Raw genomic sequence first — 23,460 nt, forward strand, 5'->3', positions numbered from 1 at the left:
GTTAGTGAGATAGCATCGGTTCCTGCTAAAAGCCTGCTAGGGTTCATCTCCCCACATGCTGGCATAGTAGCTGCCACCTGGCGAGACTCTGGCAGGATGTGTTATTAAAAAATGAAATGCAAACGTGTCTGCAGGGCTGGACAGGGGTCTGGTGACTAGCTGCAGATGGGGCTGCTGCTTACAGCCCCCTGCCGACCTTCAGATTAGACCTCGGAGCTCACGGGGGTCGGCAGATAGACTAAGCCCAGATATCTTTCTCAGTATCCGATGTTCCTTTCACGCATCACTGGAGCTTTGGATCCAAACAATACATGAAAAAAGAAAGGTTGTGTGCAGTGTCGGGGAGTAACTTCTTTAAAGTAACAATGCTACTACCTTACCTCTACATTTTTCAGTAGCATGATAGCAGCTCAGTTGATTTCAAAACAGTAAAAAACTAGCAACTTTTTTCAACAAATAACAGTGTAGTGTGACAAAATGTGTACTTATGCAGTATTCTATGGATTATTGTATCAGTATTCACTGTGATTAGTGTGTTCACACAGAAAATTCATACTGTAGCACTTCAAAAGTTCAAGAGAGGGTTCAAGAAAATGAAAAAAAAATTAAATAAATAAATGCCATTCTATTTCAAAACGTTTAGCCGAATCCTGATATTCGGTACAACATTTTCAACATAGTTTCTGTTGATGTATTTAGTGTACCACAACTGAGCTGTCACCCTGATTCAAATTAATTCAACAATTCTAATTGTTTATTCATTCAAAAACTCTTATTGTTGTTCTTCCAGAAAAATTTGGCTTATTAAATTATAAATTACATAATCGATGGTTGCATGCAAGGATAACTCCAGCTCGATCTCATGAGAATTTGTCATAATCAAATGAGAAAACTGGAAGGAAACAAAAGGAAACTCAAATTCAACCTAAATCTAACCATAAAGCTATAGCACCTGACCCGACCCTTAAAGGGACACTCCATCCCAAAATTAAAATTTTGTCATTAATCACTTAGCCCCATGTCGTTCCAAACCCGTAAAAGCTCAGTTCGTCTTCAGAACACAATTTAAGATATTTTGGATGAAAACCGGGAGGTCTGTGACTGTCCCATAGACTGCCAAGTAAATAACAGTGTCAAGGTCCATAAAATGTATGAAAGTCGTCGTCAGAAAACTCCATCTGCCATCAGACGTGCAATCTGGGTTATATGAAGCAACGGGAACACTTTTTGTAAGCGAAGAAAACAAAAATAATGACTTTATTCAATAATTCCTTTGTCAACAGTCTCATCTGTGTCTCTCCATATCACCGTATTCTGTGTATGCTCTTCTGTATCATCCGCGCCACAAGGATGCGCTGTTTCTACGTGTATTTAGCTTTGATTTGAAATAAAACAGTGCATCCTTGTGGCGCAGATGATACAGAAGAGCATACACAGCATACGGTTATAATGAGTGTTCCCGTCGCTTCATATAACCTAGATTGCACGTCTGATGGCAGATGGAGTATTCTGACGACAACTTTCATACCTCTATGGACTTTGACACTGTTATTTACTTGGCAGTTCTATGGGACAGTCTCAAGCCTTCAGGTTTTCATCCAAAATATCTTAAATTGTGTTCCGAGGTCAAGAAGAGCTTTTATGGGTTTGAAACGACATGGGGGTAAGTGATTAATGACAAAATTTTCATTTTTGAATGGAGTATCCCTTTAAGCCTAACCCTACACTTCCATTAAATCCTAGTCGAAAAAATTGCATATCATTTTACCAAATGATTGCTTGTCATGAAATTGTGTTGAACTGCACTCTTAGCTCCAATGTAATTTATTTCTTTTTTTGCTAGTAAGTTACAGTACTACTACTTTAGCTTGACCGTAGTTTAAGTATTTTAATTTAGGTAGCTTGACAGCTTTCGGAGATGCTTTCCCAACACTGATGGTGTGAATGGACACCAGGGCACTGGGACTTATATGTCTAGAGCACTCATGCACTCAGATGCGCACATACCCAAAACTACCAATGAGATTCTTTAAAATCATTTATAAAATGTTTCACACGCATGAAATCTGACTACAGACGGACCGTTTCATACAACATCAGAGGACTGTGGCAGTGGCTCTTTAAGAAGATTAAAGACTCCTGACAAGCAGCACGGGATGAGTCATCCTTACACATGGAGACTAATACGTGGCAGAGTGTCACACCAGGCGGCTGCTAACAGACCTGCTCTAAACATCTCCACCTGCTTCAACACTCAGATTCAGCTTTAGATTCAGCTTAGTATTGCGCAAACAATACACATTAAGTAAAACTACCACACAGATATGTCATGACTGATCTTTTACCCATCTTTACCAATAAGACATTCTTTATCCATCGTAAATATACCAAATAAGCAAAATTAAAATTACTCATATTGGCTTTTTCTTTGGAACAGTCAGAGATTTGACACTTACTAAAGTCACTTCTGGAGGTTTCTAGAAATCTCACAATTGGAAACTGTTCTTAAAAGCAACCAAATCTGCCATTGCACTGACGTGTCTGTCTTTGCATCACCTCTTGTGAAACGAGAGATCAAAAACACAACTCCTACATGCTGTAGATTCTTTTACCTTTCTATTTTCTGGTCTCAATCTAGGGTTTCAGGTTATAATAGGCTGCAGGGATTAGAACGACAATGCAGAGGCAGGTGAATGTACAGTAACATACCTATGGACCAGTTAAAGCTGGTGGATTCAGTGCTTGCTAGTAGAGGTCTACAGGGGTCCAAAAATTCCGACCCCGACCCGTCTATTATTTTGAAAGTTGGACCCGGGCCCGTGCAGAACCGAGAAATGTGAAAAATGTACCACACGGAACCAACGCAAACCGAAGACAGACCTGACTGGACACGATCTGCACATATTCCAGAGCAAATTGCTATTAACAAGTCGATAAACAAGTTGCGAAAATTAAACTTTTTGTCTTACCTAATGTAAGAAGCTTTCTCCCTTGTACCTGACTGTGATGAACATAATTTTCCTTGCCAAGAAAATTCCATCCATGTTATTCCTCTCTTGCCAACTGAAATGCTTAATCCACTCATTATTCCAGCTTCAAAAATCCACTTGCTGTAATGGTGATGGATGACAAATGCAACTTTGCAGTTTTTCATTTTTTGTATCTCGAGTCAACTTGCATAATAATTTAGATTGTTTGCCCATTTGGATTATAATAACAATTGCTCGTCCAGTGCCATGGCTGCTGACGTTAGCTTTACTTATTTGCTATCATCTCTGTCCTCTCTGAGCCGAGTCTGAGCAAAAATTTTAGATATAACAACAAGACGGTTCATTCATAATATTATTATAAAAATTGGAGAAATTGCAAAGCGTGGTATGGTGGAATAAGTCCCGCCTATTTGTCAAAGGTAAAGTCATTGCATCAGGGTTTTTTTTTTACCACCTTATTTCAAATTACAGACTCACACTTTTCTCATCCTAATTTTACAAGTTGAAAGTTACAAAACAACACATGCACAGCACTGAATGACTCTGATAATGGCCGGGTGTTCTCCGAGTCTGATCGACTCAGGTATTACACACAATGTTAAACAGACCCGGGACCTGAAGCAAGAGATTGGGACCTGACCCGGACCCGGCTGACCATTTAAAATATAGCCCCGAACCTGTACGGATCCTGGGTCGGGTCCTGGGTCTTCGGGTCTCGGGTCCTCTGTGTAGACCTCTTCTTGCTAGTACAACAAGAAGCAACAAATGCCAGCCACCCACACACAAGAAATTAATTTGGATGCAAAACTCTTTATGAAAATCTGGTCTAGCATACGGACATCTTTTAATTTGAGTGTCATATTGCTGAACAGACTCCAACAGAGAATGAAGCAAACACAACAGAAGGATGTAGGGCGATGGTAAGTGCGCTTTAATGTGCTATCATCATCCTCCCCTTGTGCCCAAGCAGTGATGATTACAGCGAGCCATCCAACACGCAGTCCACTGATTGTGCCAGTCAGGCGGGCAGCTATTTCTGCCCGCTATTCCTGTCTGTACCATTACTACTCGCTCTCTGGCCCTTCTCAATTGAAGACCCAAATATAGCGGCATCAAATGGATCTGATAAGGACTCATTTTCCTGGCCCACTGCCAGCGAGCCAGAAAATCACTGAAACCATTCCACAATGGCATCAGTCCAATGGCATTTTGATTTGTTGGGAGGGTTTATTCTGTTTATTTTTGATGTTCGGTAAAAACATTTTGTGGTGTGGGAAGTCTGAGGAAAAACAGATGTTTTTCTTAAAACAGATGCTGAGCACAGATAATACTGTATGTGCTTCAGATTTAAGATTACAAGGGGAAGCACTTTTTATATATACTGCCTTTAAAAACTTTGGGGTCAGTAAGATTTCCTTTTTAATATACATTTAATACAAAAATCTAATAAAAGCTGTTTTTTTTTTTACTTTCTATTCATCAAAAAATGTATGCAAGTATGGCTGCTGAAAATTTAAATTGAAAAGTTATTTTATGTATAATTATAATAATATTTTGCAATATTACTCTGTTCACTGTATTTTAAATTAAATAAATGCAGTCTTGGTGAGCATAAGAGTACAGAGCCCCGTACATGGCATGCAGGAAAAATATAGTAGGCTAAATCGTGTGCACGATTTATAAATCGAGAGAACGAATTAGTAAATTGTGTGCACGATTTAGCAAATCGAGGGAAAGAATTAGTAAATCGTGCGCACGATTTATATATTTTTTCTTGCATGTCATGTGCAGGGCTCCATATAAGAGAGATCTAACATTTTAAAAAACATACAACCCCAAACTAACTATTCTAGATCTATTTCTAGAACTTTTTATTCCAAAAATGCAACATTTACAATTAAATATGACAATATTGCATCACAGTTATGTGCCTAATTGTATTCAGATCTAATTTTCACTTGAATTTATACTCTGCAGTGTATATCCACAGTGCGTAATTTAGTTAAGGTCACCAGGTCATTAATGAAGCAGACCTTTTTACTAAATTTAGCAGTTTAGTAGATCTTAAGTAAAATAATCCATTGGAGTGCCTCTAAACTACCTATTTGTTACTAGCTTTCAGAGAAAAATGCAGTCTGGAGAGTTACAGCCCTCATAGCCCAAAGTCCTATTACGGTTTTCTCATTTGACGGAAGCACTTCTACTAAACTGGCTTAAATTGATCTGTACGCCTAACGACAAATAAACCCCTTTAAAAGTCTCTGTTATTGGATTCATATGTGTTTCCCTCGATAATCTCTGCGCCTGTGAGCCCAACAGCATTAAGCCCCTGCATTAAAAACCCTGCCGTATATGCTGTGGGCTTTACAAGTCTGCTCTGTAGACCTTCAGAGAGTGGAAGAGTGAGAAGGGAGGGGGAACTCAATGAGGCTAATAGCACCATAGTGGTCCATGAGACCCGCCGTCTCCCTCGCTCATTACAGAAATGCTGCTTTTCCTCCTACCAGACAGATGTTGGAGCGCGGCGCTTACGACCAGTGAGAAATGAGATGAAGTGATGCCCGAGTCACTTCACTACGTTTTTTATTTGTGACTGTTGATTTCATTTCCCACCAAATGAGGCCCGAGGAACATGATGTAAAACATGCGTGAAGTCGTTTAACATGGGCCTCGTTTGAGCATTATACACTACCTCCCATTTAAGAAGGCACATTTATTTGCAAATTGGTATTTGACATAAATCCAATTGGAGCTTGAACGTCACGGTTGTGGAAATAGTAAGGGGCAACCATATGTAATCAGTTAAAGTGATGTGTGTCTGTGTATTTCCTAACTGATTCCTTTTCCATGTGCACTGGAAAGACAAACACAGATGGTATTTAATGACACTGGAGATGTTGCTAGCTATTTTTCGGTGAGGAAACCACTCACGTAAAAAGATTCAAGCCCTATTCCTCAGAAAAAAAGTTCAGCTTAGGCTGTTGAGAGAAAAGTGAGTGTTTGCTGATTAAAAACATAATGATCTGAATCACATAATACAATGATATTTGTGTCCCTTATGCTGAAGAAATTGTCGAAACAAACTTTCCATATGAGTCACAGATCAAGCAACCTCTATCACTATTCCTCCCAAGAGCTGTGACTGGGGCAAAAGAGTATGCCAAAAATGTTGTAAATGTTATTGTATACTTCTGCAATATAGAACAAAAAAAATATATATTTTGAAGAACGTTTTTTTACAGTGGAAGTCAATGGGGTCCAAAACAACACTGGAAAGAAAGTCATACAGATTTGGAACAACATGAATTATTGAAGACAGAATTTTAATTTTTGGGTAAACTATCCTTTTAAGCTTATGCTGAACACCACATTAAAACCCAGAAGTCTCCAGACACATGTTAAAGTGCTCTATGCTTGAAGGAGAGAAAAAACTGAGAGACCGCAAGAGTTCTGCTTTCGTGCATCAGGAGCGGCAGAGCCTTTTATATACATACTGTTCATATAATGCTCTGGCTTTTAAAGACCCTGGGTCTACATTACAATCCTCTATGCTGTTCTCTAGTGAGCGAGTGTGCCCAATTACCGTATCAAATAAAAGCCATCAGCTATATGAGGTTTGCTGATTATGATGGGCTTGCATAGAAAGTTGGACGCAAGAGCTCTTTTGAGAACATGGCTTATTGCATCCTCATATAGCACAAAGCAGACTGTGGAAATTCTCAGCCATGCAATTCACAATAAAAATGCACACGTGTGTGCAGGCTAAAGCTAATACACACGCATATCCAGGAATTCAGCCTCAATAACAGGAAAAACGTGGAGAAACTTCCAGCATTCGCCTGCATGGCAATGGTTTTCAACAGGTACAGTAAATGTCGTAAATACATCATCTGCGTCTTAAGAGCATCATTGACGGCCATTGAAATTGATTTGCAAGCAACATAGATATTGATAATTTCATTATTTTATAGTAGACGTTCTGTAGATGTTAACTTTAAACAAAATCAATTCAACACTAAAAAGCGTGTATTAAACCAGGCCACACTTCAAACACACCAGCACATGTGCAATGTTTAGGTTTTCATAACCATAGTCAGTCATCCAGTTGGCGATACTGGTTACAGCTTTGAGTTGATCTGCATCTGACTTTGAAGTTTAAATTCATTCAAACTTAAAATAACGTTTCTGGTTAAATGATTGCATGTTGTATAAACCCCTCTGATGTGAGGAATGTGAAGTGTAGTGTGTGTGTGAGTGTAATAAAAAGCACATGACTTTATAGTTTATTCTCTCTAGCATTTGTTCCTCTCCACAGCCTCTGCCCTTCTCTTGCTCCTCCGCAATTGGACATGGACCCTGGATCATTCCCACACATGCAGACAAGAGACACATGTGACATCTCTCTCTTCTCACCCACATCCACACACACTCCTACACCACATAAAAATCTCTGTATTTTTCTCAGGTTTTATGGTAAAAACACACAAAACTGGACAAATTTACATAAAGCAAAACTATGTAATTTTTTTTTCCCTATTTCACTGTGAAACTCTTAGTTTAGACATAAAACAATGAGAAAAAAAACTTAGATAGGTTAAAAAATTATTTAAATAAATATATTGTATTATTATATTACATTTAATTTAAGATATATTATACTGATTTTATGGCTCAGATAAATGAATAAATGCAATAGTTCACTGATTTTGTTTATACTGATTAAAGTATACAGATATTAAATAAATGAGAATATTTAATGAAAGAATCTGTATTGTAAAGCTTTTTTTTTACACATTGGAAAATTTTGTTTTCTCTGTTTATTTAGTACAAATTTACAAAAACAACAAAAATCATTATCATATTATCGGTTTTAAATCAATTTAAATTTTTTATTTAAAAAAAAAAAAAACAAATTTACAGACCTTAATTTTTTGCCCTTTACAAACCTCATCTCTTAAAGAATATTTTTTGAGTAAAGTTTATTTTTACACATGTGATACACATTTTAGTAAGGTTTACACATAACAACACCACTTAATAAATAAATAAATATAAATAATTTACCAGTGAGATCATTATATCAAAAATCTTTCAAATATTTCAATATTTTTTTCTCTTTTTTTTTTTACTGGAAAACCACAAATATACTGATTAGGAAAATATGATATGATGTATTTGTCTGTCTATATGCGAGGCACTATCCTGCCAATATCAGCATTAGCTCCTTTATATTCCTGTATTTTCCCTGACGTGCAGTTAGCTCATGTGAGGAATGAGTCAGGAGTAATGGAGGACACCTCCACCTCACCTCTTCCTTTTACTTCTGGCAAAGGAAGGGAAGCGAGTGAAAAAGTCAGTCTTATTTTGCTTTTGTTTATGGATCTTTCTGTTTGTTGTTTCTCATGGATCCCACCAAACTGAGCTCGTCTCTAATAACAGTGCAAATGAGATTCCAGCCCTGGCAGTCGCACGTAACCGTGCATTTTTGGATTGACTCGTGTCTCGTCTGATGCCAAAATATTCACTAAACGCAGACATCCTCCTTTCTATCACATCACACATACACACAACTTCAGACATTAGACCTACTGTCTGTCAATTTGTGCTCTCGGGTCTTTGGAGAGGATCTGGATTGAGGGGCCTACTTCCTTTACCTCTTCCCCCATTTCCATAAATCAGCTTTGGGTTCAGGATGCGGCAACACGGAAAAAAATTCAGGGAAAGAGTGAGTTTGAGACTCTGAGGAACAGAAAGAAACAGGTCATGGCAATCAAGCACTCTGTTGGACATCTCTGTGCATGGTAGTAAAAAGGAAAATGGGTTTATGCTGTCAGAGGCTTGCAAAGAAAAACCTGAGTGGTGTACATTACCGCAAAAATATCGAACGGGCCACAGGAACATCCATTTGGTTACACAGAGTAACGGTAATGTCAGCACACAACAGGAATTTGGATTAGGCTCAAAAACACATTTACATTCCAGCGAACATTCAAAGGAGTACACGACCGTATAAAACAAATGCCGAAAAAAGAAATTGCAGAAATGACCATGAAGAATATAGATTAGGAGTTCAGTGTATCTGCGTGTCACTATGGTTTCAGGCGCTGCGGTCTAAGGGAAGGATTATGTTACTCATGAATGTGACCTTAATTTCAGACAACCCAGCATTCCTTTCTTTGACACTGTATATACAAAGAAAGATTTCACAAGAGCCAAACCTCAGAGCATTGAGGAACTTCCTATAGTGTCTAGCCTTTAGATTACCTGTTCCCAAAACCAACAATATGGCCTAAACCACCAACAATATCCTTGCGGTGCAGTGGTTAAATGAGTGTGATGCAAGTTTAAGTCTGGCATCCCATTTACCTATCATTTCTCCAAATCTTTCTATCCTTTCTTTACTGTCCCTATAAATAAAAGCATAAAAATGGCAATAATTACATGAAAACTAGAGTGGTAGCAGCTATATATGTGGAGGTTAGATAATGTTTGAGACCGTACTAGAGGTCGGTCCCTCTGTCTCTGTGATTAGCCAGTGCAGACAGGCTCTCTCATTAGCTTGGCTTGGCTTTGGATGAAAATGGAGCAAAATGAAGCTCATTATCACAAAGCGTAACTAATATAGCACAGCAACTCCCCAAACACACACACCCACACACGCTCAAATGGGAGGTAATAAAACCCCATTCTTTTCCGGCCCAAAACTTTCATTTCACATTAAAGTGACCCTGATCTCAGTCTGGGGTTAGCGGGGGGTGTCTGGACCTGAACAGTGCCAATTACCTATGATGTAATTACCTATGAGAGAGCGTTCGCTGCACTGCCTGTAGGCCCACATGCTCTCCTCTCGCCTCTCTGTCACTTTAAGGGCCCGGCCTGAGCTTGATTTATGGGTGAGCTGAGGATGGGGCGCCTGCTTTTGAAGTCCATGAATGTGCAATATAAAATACACCTGGAAAGAGCCAGGGGCTCCCACCGCCTTACACAAGCAGGGAGTGGGGTGGGGTGCGAGAGGAAGGGGGCATGAGGAGAGGAGAGGAGGGGTCACCAGTGTTTCCTTTCAGGTTGGCTTTTATGGCACCACTTCAAACAATCGCTGGCTCTCTCTCTTTCTCCCTCTGTCCCCACCCTGGTCATTGTACAGAGCCTGTAACTGTGGAGTGTAATTGGTCTTTCTTCTCTTTCATGGGCCTGTCTCTCCCGATATACACCCCCCCATCACTGTTCTCTGAAGTTACATGTAACAAATGTGTCAATTCGCCAGGTGCCAGACAGACTGAGCTTCTCTACTTGTTCAGAGAGGTGTGGTGTGGGAAGGTCTCACAGCTAACATCTGTAAAACATGTTCATATTATAAATACCCCAACTAGAGCTGCATGATGAGTAAATTGGTTAAATATGATAAATCGGTGAGTACACGTCAATTCACTCGAAATATCATGGCACAAGAATATGCCAATTATTCCATAAATGGTATGTAATGGGGTCCAAAACGACCAAACTGAAAAAATCTATTTTTGTGTTTTATATTTAAACCTAGAAAAAGATTATATTATATTATATTATATTATATATATATTTATATTATTATATTATATATATATATTTATTAATCTAAATCTAAAAGAAAAGTTTCAGGAAAATAAGTTAAAAAAAGAGTTAAAGTTAAGTTAGGTTAAGACTTAAAATTAAGAACATTATATAGTTTTTTGGCATATTTTTTTAAATGATCTAAAATCCTAAATATTTTTGCAATTTTTCTGAATCCTAATAAATAAATTCAAGCTTTAAGATATTTTTTATTTATTTTAATCTAAAAAAGAAGTTAAGACTTAAAATGAAGAACATTATGTAGTTTTTGTTTGTCATAACTTTTGCTAAATTATTTAAAATCCTAAAATATCATATAAAAGAATTAAAATAAATATTATATTAGACTATAATTTCTTATAATTTATAATGATTTAACTTTAATGTAAGGAAGGTTTTGAATCATTTAAAACAAAGACATCAAATTAAAATTGATATATGATATTATTAGGAAATCAAATCCTAAACCTAAAATAATATAATACACTATGTTTTTTTATTTTATTTTAACTAAAAAAATAAATAAATAACATTATTAGTGATCTCAGATTTTTGAACCCTTATGCATATCAAAATACCACTGAATTACCATAAGACATTAGCACTATACCTTGGCACCCCCACAATACTTTCAGTAAGGGTTAACACTTCAGATGGTAGCAGCCAAGGGCGTAGTTTTAATTTGATCATTGGGGGGGGGGGGGGGTTGGGAGTTGAATCATGAACTGTTTTAGTAGTGTCCCCAGATCATGCTCACTCATAAGGTTTATTTATTTGTTTGTTTGCTTATATATTTATTTCTGTGAAATGGTCGTTTGTTCTATTATCTATGCAAAGTTGGTACAATAAAGTAATAAATAAATAGCTGAATAAATAAGCTTTCAATTGATGCATGGTTTATTAGGATAGGACAATATTTGGTCGAGATACAACTATTTGAAAATCTGGAATCTGAGGGTGCAAAAAAATCTAAATACTGAGAAAATTGCCTTTAAAGTTGTCCAAATGAAGTCCTTAACAATGCATATTACTAATCAAAAATTAAGTTTTGATATATTTGCAGTAGGCAATTTACAAAATATCTTCATTGAACATGATCTTTACTTAATATCCTAATGATTTTGGCATAAAAGAAAAATCTAAAAACAATATACAATTTACAATTTACTATTGCCAAAAACAAAAAACAAAAACCAAAAACTTAATACTTGTTCCAGTGTCACATATACACATATACATACGTGTGTGTGTGTGTAATGTATTTTATATTATTTAGGCATTTATGAGCTATAGTTTGACAAAAAGTTCTAATTCAACATGCCAATCTACTGTAACTTAACAGTTTCTTATATTGATACTGTTTTTCTTACTCCTTAACAGTTCATCAGGCTCTTAATGATTTAATTTATGCCATCTTTTGGAATATATGAAGGCCATGTACCATAGTTCTTAACTGTAGCATTTATTATAATAAGACTAGCCTATAAATCATTACCAGGCCAATAAGTCTTTTTTTAATTAATCAATATGGCATTTGCTATGAAGAAACAACCGCCTGAACATTTAGAACCAATAGCTACGATATGCTACAGTTGTAATATAAATCTATAGGGAAAAAATCTATTATTTTAACAGATTATCTAACATAGATTCTACAACAAGTTAGACTAAATTTTACACAATAAATAAGCCTACAATAAAACGTAATAAATTCTAGTAAAGGTGGTCATGAGTAGTTTAAAAAGATTTTAATATTTGTGCTGGTTCAAGAGGTTTTCTCCTCTTTTCATCAGTCTTTTTTTTTAGTTATTTGCCTTTTTTAGATATTGTTCCACTTTCTTCATAGCATTTAAAGTGGCTGTTTCTCTAAATAATTCAAATAGATCACATATTTGACCATCAGCTTCGCGATAGATAGGAATGGCTCGTGCAAATCTTATCACACTTCTCAAGCGCGCCGGTGAACGCGCACAAAGTATACGTGATGCACGCTGCTTGAGAACTGTGCTCCAGTCATATTGTGCTGATAACTGCTCCGTTTGGTTCGTACGTGAAGGTAATGCTTATAAAAGCACAGAAGGCTTGATTTAAATAATTTATTAATAGCCTGATTCGAGGTTTCCATTAACTATGGTATAAATATGGGGGGGGGGGTTGTATTTGCTAGTTTTGGTTATTGGTGGGGGGTTATATCCCCCCTATCCCTCCACAAACTAAGCCCCTGGTAGCAGCTGTAAAACCTAACACTTAAGAATGTCTTTGACTAAGACATATTCAGACAGAATAATCTCTTAGCTACAGCCACTGACACACACAAATATACACACCTACCACTGAAGTGACAACAACAGGATATCGGGGCAGACATTACATCAGTGCTGAAACTTGAAGATGACATAACCTAAATCACACTAGATGAAACACGCAATACACCCGCTCAACACACACACGCAGGAGTTTATGATGCTAATTCTGCCGTCTGATTTGTGAACATACTTTAATAGAGGCTTGACCGCACTGTTTGGTGTACAGCCAGTCGTCGTGCAGATTCCACATGTGCGTGAGTTTCAGCGAGACAAACTGTTTGACAATTTGGGTGAAGACTTATGGAGGAATCTGTATACACGTATGCATAACTTCGAAGTTTCGATAAACACAGAGAGAAAAAGAATACACAAAAACATCACGCTCATGCACATGCATAAACTCACGCAGAATGAGCAACAGGTATCTCCCCTGGCAGGAGATCAGCCATTTTGTAGCTAAACCTCAAAGGAGTGACTCACTGCCATCACATGGCATGGCACAAGCTATTTCAGACCGTGCCTTGATTTTTTTCTTCTGTTATTAGCTGGCCAAGGGGCAGACACACGAGACGGGCGTATGCGTGAGCCCTTCTCCAGGATTCAATGCCCTTCAGTACATCATCTGTGCACTAAAATCTGATAGCAGTGCTCCAAAACAAAACTATGTGCAAACTTGAATGAATTTTAAACAGCAACTTGAGAAGAGCAGAAGTTGGAGTACTTGATTAGGCATGATTAAGCAAAACTCCAGACGTTGCCTAATCTGGAGTGACTGAGCTGAGGTGGAAATTATTAGGGAGAGATGCAGGGAAGACAAACGGGTGGGATGAGATCTATTTAAAGCCTGCTTGGTGGGGTCTTACCTCTTTGAAGTTAACCTTGGGCCCTGCTCTTTTCCGCTTGCTGCCCTTTCCACCAGAGCCACTGAAGTGAATCCATTTTGCAACCTGCGGAAGAGGAGGCAGAGGAGGGCGGGAGAGAGAGAAAGAGAGAGTGAGAGAGATAAAGTGAGAAGGTGAGATAGACAAAGACATCGTAAAATACCTGCCACACCACATTCGCCTTCGGAAATCAAATAGTTAAACATGATGCACTCAGAACATACAAGCTCAATTCAACAGTTTCTGAGCTGAAGGACGTCATTTTAAACATCAGAGAAACAGATACAACGACTGAAAGACACTAAACACAAAACATCAGGGTAAAATCCTTCACTTCTCACAAACCAAAAATACACCTTCTAACTGTGTGATTTCCTCTCTTAGCCACTGAGGGATGCTCCAGGTACAAGAAACAGCAAATACTACCCACAATTACACAATGAAAACGGTTCAAACCACAAACATGCTCTCAAAACTGAAGATCCACAGTTGTTGTAAAAGTTATGAATGAAGCATATGAAGTGCTACAGGTAATGCAGTAAAGAACTATCAATCTGCAAAGGAAGTAAGATATAAACAGGTGTTCAATGGGAGCTTTAAGAGTTAAAAAAGTGCTTTACCTCTTCCTTGACTTCTTGCACCACTGGAGTCCGCAACCATTCTGAGCAGGCGTCCCTCAGCCACTGAACAAGAGGAAGAGATCAGCAGAATGTTGAGTGGAGAGAGAGAGAGAGAGAGAGAGAGACAGAGAGAGAGAGAGAGAGAGAGAATCACTTGTTCCTTGATGGGAACTAACCACTCGACACAGCAAGCTCTGCGACCAGGATAAAACCGAGGACAAAATTCCCTCATTTAGTTGAAATGGAGGAGTTCTCTTCTAAAGATCCTCGCTCACGACTCCTGTGAGATCTTCTGCACGCTCGCGCTGCACTTAACCTTATTAAAGCTTGCACTGTTGGCGCACTGAATACCTTCCCTCACTGAGAGAGGGAGGAAAGAGAAAGGAGGGGAGCGAGTGAGAAAAGGAGGAGGCAGAGAGATGAGGTGTGCGTGTGGGGGAGCAGACGGCAGTAGCAGCAGTAAAAGGTCTGGGAGCAAAGCTTCATTGTAATCAACAGCGTTCACTCCCCGTGCAGCCAGAGGAGGGGCCATTTGTCTATTTCTCTCTGTCACACACACACACTTCTCTCGGGGCCACTGCTTTCAGAGGGAATGTCTCTTTAAAACTGATGAGCTGTGTGTGCGTAGAGGTGTGTAAACACAAAGGCAGGTATAGAAGGATCTCACAGGCAGGCTGACACGGCCTCTCGCAGGTAATAAGAAACATGTGGGAGATAAGAGGAGAGAAAACAGACCCAATGATGTCCCCTATCCATTTCAAAAACGTCAAGTGATGGTATCAGGTATTAGTACATTCAAATACCATGGTACATCAAAGTTCATTCAAATGATAATCTGGTTTAATAATAAAACCAAAGACATTTTTACACCTCTTCTTGAGAAAATGTGTGTGAGTGTTGTGATTGTTCACCAAGGCGTTGCTATGTGATTGATCGGTTGCTAGAGGGTTATTTACTGGTTCAGGTAAAAAGAGCCCATATCCTCAAGTCTTGTTCAGACAGGCAGCAAAAATCTGATCTTTCTTTCGATCACACCTAAAGCATATTAGCTTTGTAATTTGAAGGAGGGTCATCATAGTTTTTTTAGTTTTATTTCAGTTTTATTCTTTTTTTCTTTAAGTAGATTATGTAGTAGTTTTATCTCTATGACGGTTAGTTTTATGTTTTATTAAATTTTGTGTGTGTGTGCTGTTTTTTCTTTTTCATTCTTTTTTAGTTTTTTGCTTCCAAAGTTAGTGTGAAAATTATATAATTTAAACACTGGCATTAAATATAAATGTTATAAAATCTGAAAAAAAAAAACCTACATATTCTATAAAAAATGCAAACAAATTATTTTATAAGGATAATTAATGAAATTGTTTCCAATTATAAGAAAAAACTCAAATCAGTCAACAAACAAATAAAAAAACTCAAACAAAAAAAAAAAAAAAAAACAAAACAAAACAAAAAAAAACAAAAAAAAAACAAAACAAAACAAAACAAAAAACAAAAAACACTGATTTCCCATGCAGTCTGAATAACGGCCAAGACATTCTGATTCCAAAAATATGGCTTGGGATTCTCTTTAAATACAAGTCAATGAATTTTTTCATCCGTTTTATTGTCTGCCAAGCGAAAATTCTAATTCAGATTGCTTAGAGAAGTAGCACACCTCTCCTCAACAAAGTGCTTCTTTATGTGCGTGTATGACATTATTATTAGCCACTTTAAGAGTTAAATAAATGTATTTTTTTTACCCCAGGGAGAAGAGAAAGTAAGTCTGCGTGTCTATATATGTGTGTTTTTGGACTCTTGTGCACTTTCGGGAATGGAGAGTGGGCAGAGCAGAATTTGACTCTCGGGCTGCAAACTGCCATTGTTAACTTGGATACCACACATAGCAGTTTTACGGCCCAGATTGTCTGGTTCATTCCCGGCACAGCCAGGCCTTTGTGCGCCTGCAAGACTCTGCAATCAGCCCCCTCTTACTGCCAAACTCGTAAAATACGCACACAGACACACTCGCAAACTCCCATCTCACACATGCTGATTGTATATACGGTAAATGTAGTATTTCTGTATTAGTACGTCTGTATGAACTCCTAAACACGGCGCACTCCGAACTAAATTGGTGTTGAACAGTTAACAGTGGGATGTTGGCCTTGTGTTGGCGGCACAACAGCGACAGCTGCTTTTTACTATGACAGATGTGCAAACTGCTCTCACAGCTCTCTGTCTGAACTTGAGATGGGTTTTTATACTTCATCATCTGTTAAATGATCAGATCCTTCCTACTTTCTTAACACACATTCCTGGTCTTGTGCTTGATATGTTTCATTGATGAACAAAACATATTCGTCTTTGTAATCGTCATCATAATAACTATAGGCTAAGCTTATTGTTTTCATTTATGTTTAGGCATTCTTTACACAACTAAATGCAAACTACTGATTGTACATAAATTACTACACATTAAATTAGAATATTCCCATTACTGACTAAAATTATGATTCCAAATTTCTAAATTCTAGTAAAATTTCACATACAAAGCAACACAACAGCTGATTCAGCATGTCAACAAATAACACAAAGAAATGGATTGCAGATGATTTTTACACGGACTGGCACAAAAAAATAAAATGTTTAGACAGCATTTGGTGAGACATGGGATTTAATTAGCTGTTGCTCATTGCTAGTCTTTTGCCAGCGAGTTTTTTCACTCATAGACATTTTTTTTTCTCAAAAAGATTTATTTTTTTCTTAAGAAAGAAAGCGGCCCAGCACTATATTTTGTGTTGTAGTTGTATCTAAGCTAACAAACACACACACTCAAAAAGTAAAATGTGGACAGAAATGCACACTCACACACTCTCAAACCCATCCCTCAAACACACACACACTCAGTTCCTCTTTTGAGTGCTAAAATAACTGGACATGAACTTGCTCCTGATCACTAAGGTGGCAGTGGATTTGGCACTTAAGTGAATGCCACCTATGCTGTGTTCCAAAACCAATTTTTTTTTCATTCTAGAGAATTGCGCTGTTAGCTTAGCAACTTGCTAACATCAAACTCTATTGAAATCAATTGCAAGTCAAGTCTTCTGAGTGGAGTACTTGTAAGCTGCTATGTACTTTCCATATCTGTCCAATGAGATCTAGGATGCTGCCTAAGAAGAACCCATTCTATGTAGGCAACAGGGTGCCTGCTACTGTAGGCTCTGGAACAGAGCTCCAGTTGTCAAAAAACAGCTTAAATTTGCCTCTGAGAATCCAAATGTCTTGAAGCACAGTTATTGCCATACAGCCGCACCCCAGCTAATGACCTGAAAGCTGCTTTGCTTTTCTCTACAAAAGGTACACGTCAGGATTGGGATTTGGTAGGCTGCTCTGCGCATATCCTTTCAGCATCAACCCACAGTGAGCGAAGTCAAGGGAGGTCATGAGATTCAGATTGTCCCAGCCTCAAACCCACCTCAATGTGCAGATATAGCGACTTATTATGCTCGCTCAAATGTTTGCTGTCTTAAAAATAGCACAATGCAAAAAAAAAAAAAAAAAGTTCCCATCTCATCCCTCCCTTTTGTATGTGTGTGTGTGTGTATGTGGCTGATTGTTTATTATGGGGTTCAACTATTTCCTGCCATTATTTATTTAGAGGAACGTTTGAGAAGAACATATTTTTAAAGTCAAAGTGATGGCTTCAAACAGGGGAAAAAACAAGGATTTTATCCAAAAGTGAAACTGTTCCAGTGCTGATTTTGGCAGCCACGTGTCATTAGATCCAATGGCGGCGTCAATGAAAACGGCACCACACGTCAGTCTAGTTGGCGAATGAGTGTATATCAAGCACAAAACTGAGACAAACTGTGCTGGAAGGGAGAGAGATGAATGTTCAAACGCATTTTTTTTTAGACTTAGACTCAGAATGGATGAACGGAAAGGCTTTTGTGGTCTTCGCTGATTATTATAAAACACATAATTCTTAACGTAAAAAAGAACTTCCAATATTCATTCAACAGATTAGATTCCACACACACAGCCTCCACAGTATTCGCTAGAAACATGATATCTTCACAAGCGAATCCCCTTTGAAACTGTAAAATGATTACTAAATCCTACATTAAACAGAAAAAAAAACACGGATTTATGGTTTCATATTAGTCATTGAATTGTTTAAGAGCCCAGTTTAGAAATGCTGGTGAGTTTAAATGGATCTTAAAGCAGGAGGGAAGCTGCTTCATTCATGCCATGTGTCAGTCCAGGAGAGATATATGCATGTGCTCTAGGTTCTATTAAAAATGGTTTTACATTCTGGGTGACAGGCATGAGAGGTAGCACCAATACATCTTTTACATGTTGTGTAACAAGCCTGCTTTTATTCATTTTGCATAATCATAAAGTATTTAATCTGGCTTGAATAAGGGTCCTCAAATCTTACCCCTGCCAATGCGCTGCAGAGTTTAGCTCCAACCCTGATCAACTTCACCTACCTGTGATTTTCTAATGATCCCAAAGACACTGCTCAGGTGTGTTTGATCAGGGTTAGAGCTATTCTGCAGGATCTCGAGGTCCAGATTTGAGGATCCCTGTCATAAAGTATTTAATCTGGCTTGAATAAGAAAACGTCTAAAAATAGATCTTGGCTTTCTTCTTCTTACCTCTGGCATTTCAGGTGTATCTAACCAGTCTGAAATGATGGCTTCAAGTGTGATGCTTCGACTGAAAGAGAAATGTGATACATTCAGTAATTATTGAAAGAGATCAAGGACTTTGGCTTTGCTTTCATGTGCTTTAAAATCATGAAAATCCTTTGAATTAAAAGCAACCTTAACAAGAAATCTACATGCAATGTGTGTAAGTATCTGGGTTGGGCAAAGTTCAAAATTTAGAATTTGGCACCCTCTCAATTTATGAGTTGGCACTTGAATTAAACTGGCCACATGCCCCAGGATGTTAAACTGGAATGACAGGAAAAGGAATTACTAAATTGCAATTCAAAAATAGAACATACGGTTTGAAACAAAACACAGATAATTTTATTAAATTAAATTGATATTGATTTGTTAATAGATTTATCTATTGATCTATTAACTTATTTTTACCAGAATAAACAGGAATAATTATATATAATCCCCAAATTTAAGCATCAAAATACATTTTTACTTTTCTGCCACACAATGCCAAAAAATGTCCAGATGAATGTCTAAAATATATATAGACATCAAAATTATGAAGTGTTATTGTAAAAAAAAATGTTATATATAATAAATTATATAAAACCTAAAGAAGGTGTCATTGCTATTATTTACTATCATTAAAACTACATCTGAAGCAGTAATATGAATTTCTCTAAATTGCATTCCATTATAATTGGACTTTTTAACCCCTTAAGTGTCATCCCCCTTTTAGACGAGAAAGTGCATCCACACTTAAATTGTCAAAATTCATGAATGAATACATTTTATAATATGATTTTGAAGTACCATTTTCATAGTAATACAATGTCCAATTTTAAAATGGTCACAGGATGAATTTTCAGGTTTTAAGGTTTCAATTGATATATAATTTATTATGATTACTAAAACATGAAAAGCATGAACATGAAAACATGAAAAGGCTACGAAAAAAGACTTTTTGTGACTATGGTCAGAACTCCTGTTATGATATAGATTTTTGAGGTCCAGGATTTGAATCGCAATTTTCAATTAAACTCTGAATGGTGCATAATCCTTATGATAATATAGTACAGATTTGCTTTTCTTTTCTCCTCTCAAAGTATTTTTTTTCCGGCTGTAATTGAAGTCATTCACCACTCCAAATCAATCTTGTTAACGTGCAAGAGTGCAGACACACGCATACACACACACACAAACACAAAGCACATATAATCAACTAATGGACCGTCTCAGACAGGAACAGTGTGTCTCCAACACTTGTGGCCCTTTGACACAACAGTTGAGCACATTCAGGTGATGACAAAGGAAAGGATGGAAATTTCCATCTCAGCATCGAAGAGGGAAAAGCCCTGAGTGTCAGAGCAAATCACTAAACTCACTGGACTGTGATTACTAAATAACACTGCTGCCGTGTTGTTGCGGAATAAAAGCAAGCAAATACTCAAATGCATGTTGCGATTGATTTAATGAAGCATAAATGCTAATCAAAAGAACCTGTAAAGACAGTAAGAATGTGAAAACTTGTTGGTTATGATTAGTCAAAAAAATAGTAAATATATAGTAATAGTAAAAAAATAATTGTGTACAAGGGTAGTTTCTCATTCCTATGGTCAGATCAATATAACTAAATCTGCTATAGTTTAAATAAAAAAGATATTCAGCAACTCCATACTGTAAAAAAAAAAATCACAAAGTTATAAACAAAACAATGATTACTAGAGTATGTTTTAAAAGAAAATACTATTTCAGTCTTTTTTATTCAATTTGTTACTTGCACTTTCTTTGTAATTCACTCACATCATTAACACATCCATACACACTGGTGTTTTTCCCCCAGCATTTAGACAGGCTAGTATAACCCCACTACTTAAGAACCCCACCCTTAACCCATCTCTTTTAGAGAACTACAGACCGGCTTCCCTCCTTCCTTCCATTGCAAGAACGATTGAATGAGATGTGTTCAAACAAGTCTCTGCCTTTCTTACACAGAACAACCTCCTTGACAGCAACCAGTCTGGTTTCAGAAGTGAACATTCAACCGAGACTGCCTTGCTCTGTTGTTGAAGCCCTAAGACTGGCAAGAATTCCAAATCCTCAATACTTATCTTGCTGGATCGGTCCGCTGCTTTTGGCACAGTTAACCACCAGATCCTCCTGTCAACCCTATTGGCAATGGGCATCTCAGAAACCCCACTCCAGTGGTTTGAGACTTCCCTCTCAGATAGGTCCTTCAAGGTATCTTGGAGAGGTGAGGTGTCCAAGTTGCAACATCTAACTACTGGGATGCCTCAGGGCTCAGTTATTGGACCATTTCTGTTCTCTGTCTACATGGCATCAATAAGCTCTGTCATTCAGAAACATGGCTTTTCATATCACTGCTATGCTGATGACACTCAACTCCACCTCTCATTCCATCCTGATGATCTGACAATAGCAGCTCGCATCTCAGCATATCTATCAGACATTTCTTGCTGAATGAAGGACCATCACCTTCTGGTCCTTCTGACTTTCTCAGACCACATTGCTAAAACTGCCCGGTCCTGCAGATTTGCTTTATTCAACATCAAGAAGATCAGAAGATCTTTCTTTCGGAACATACTACACAACTCCTTATTCAAGCTCTTGTTCTGTCCAGGCTGGACTATTGCAATGCTCACTTGGCAGGTCTTCCAGCGAGTTCTATCAAACCTTTACAAATTAATCCAGAACGCTGCAGCAAGATAAATTTTTAATGAGCTGAAAATAATGCACGTCACACCTCTGTTTATCAATTTGCACTGGCTACCAATAGCTGCTCGCATAAAATTAAAGGCATTAATGTTTGCCTACAAAACCACCATTGGCTCTGCACCCCTTTACCTAAATTCATTACTTCAGACTTATGTGCCCTCTAGAAGCTTGCATTCTGCAAGTGAACGTCACTTTTTTGTGCCATCCCAAAGAGGCTCAAAATCACTTTCACTGACTTTTAAATTAAATGTTCCCTCCTGGTGGAATGACCTGCCCAACTCGATCCGAGCAGCTGAGTCCTTAGCCATCTTCAAGAATCGGCTAAAAACACATATTTTCTATCTTTATTTGACCCTCTAACTCTAGCACTCTCTATTGTAATTCTATTCTTAAAAATAAAATAAAAAATTTGTCCCTTTTAGACTTGCACTCTATTCATTTACTAACTGCTTGTTTTCTTAAAAAAAAAAACTAACACTAGCTTCTCTAATCTTTTTGTATTCTATCTGTTTTCTTTCTATTTATTATACAATTAACAAAAGCAAAAAAGGCCTCTAACGTTAGCTTGCTCTATTCTTTTTCTATTCTATTTGTTTTTCTTTTTATTTATTATATACTGTAATTTAAAAAAAAAACCTTGCTATGTGTACTGCGTTAAGCTAACTGAGACTTGTTATAGCACTAGCATCTGCTAAATGACTAAATGTAAATGTAATTATTTGTTAAATTTGCTAGCCATCTCGGAGTATTTTTTCCACCAAATTTATCAGAATGAGCTTTATTGTAACTTAAGTCAAATCTTGGTAATTTTGAAGGGAATTCTGAACTAGTATTATTTATACAATAGAAAATTCATAATTTTATATTCATAATAAACGTGCCTCACACCGCTCCAGGGGGTTAATGAAGGCCTCCTGTAGTGAATCTTTGTAAGAAAAATATCCATATTTCAAACATCATAAACATACACGGAAGCCATTCCGGCGGATGACGTACTGTAAGACATCAGCTTTGTGTGATTAGTGAAAAATTTCAATTGCGGAGAGAGAACAAAACAAAACAAAACACCTGTCATGAATTAGCAGTACAAACCGAGGATTTGTAAAGAAAAATGTCAGAGGATTACGATATAAACCAAGAGAAGACTGGTTTTCCTTTGCTAAAGTACAGTAGGTGAACAACCAAAATGGGTAATACCGCTACGTGTACCAAGTCAGTCGCGTGTTATTCGCGTTACTACCGCCAGATGGCGCAAAGGAATGTGTTGCAAACTGACTGTAATTGTAAAATTTTGGTTTGTAAACGGAGATGAAATGACAAGTAAAACAACAATAACATTATAATATAACATTGTAACATACTTAAAAACCATTAGAAAATTTACAATGAGTTAATTTCAAAACGTTGTCTTAGGCTACAGTCTACGCATCAAAAATTAAAAGAAAGACAAATACACAAAAGCTAAAACCACAATCCAATATTAATAAACTTCAATAACATATATATATATATATATTAGGGGTGTCGTGATATACCGGTATTGACGATAACAGCGATATTCAAAGCAACAATTCTCGATATCGTGTTAATTTAGTGTGTGACGATATACTGCAATATTTAAAATAAACAGTTCTCTTATGAAAACACCACATGTAAATACTCCAGTGCCATTACCTGGTTGAGCA

The 23,460-nt window shown here is 37.4% G+C and overlaps 1 protein-coding gene across 4 annotated transcripts in view; it reads right to left on the reverse strand.

Annotated features, from left to right (window-relative positions):
* aopep (aminopeptidase O (putative)) overlaps positions 1–23,460 on the reverse strand; it is an 82,868-nt gene that overhangs the window by 27,456 nt on the left and 31,952 nt on the right. For all 4 annotated transcript variants that reach the window (XM_042729911.1, XM_042729912.1, XM_042729913.1 and 1 more), the window contains exons 11-13: positions 19,028–19,088; positions 14,388–14,450; positions 13,750–13,833 (exon numbers count right to left, since the gene is read on the reverse strand). In XM_042729911.1, coding sequence (XP_042585845.1) covers positions 13,750–13,833; positions 14,388–14,450; positions 19,028–19,088 — 208 coding nt within the window. The remainder of the gene's footprint in view (positions 1–13,749; positions 13,834–14,387; positions 14,451–19,027; positions 19,089–23,460) is intronic.

The sequence above is a fragment of the Cyprinus carpio genome, chromosome B8 (genome assembly GCF_018340385.1).
Source record: "Cyprinus carpio isolate SPL01 chromosome B8, ASM1834038v1, whole genome shotgun sequence".
In the NCBI taxonomy this organism is placed as follows: domain Eukaryota; kingdom Metazoa; phylum Chordata; class Actinopteri; order Cypriniformes; family Cyprinidae; genus Cyprinus; species Cyprinus carpio.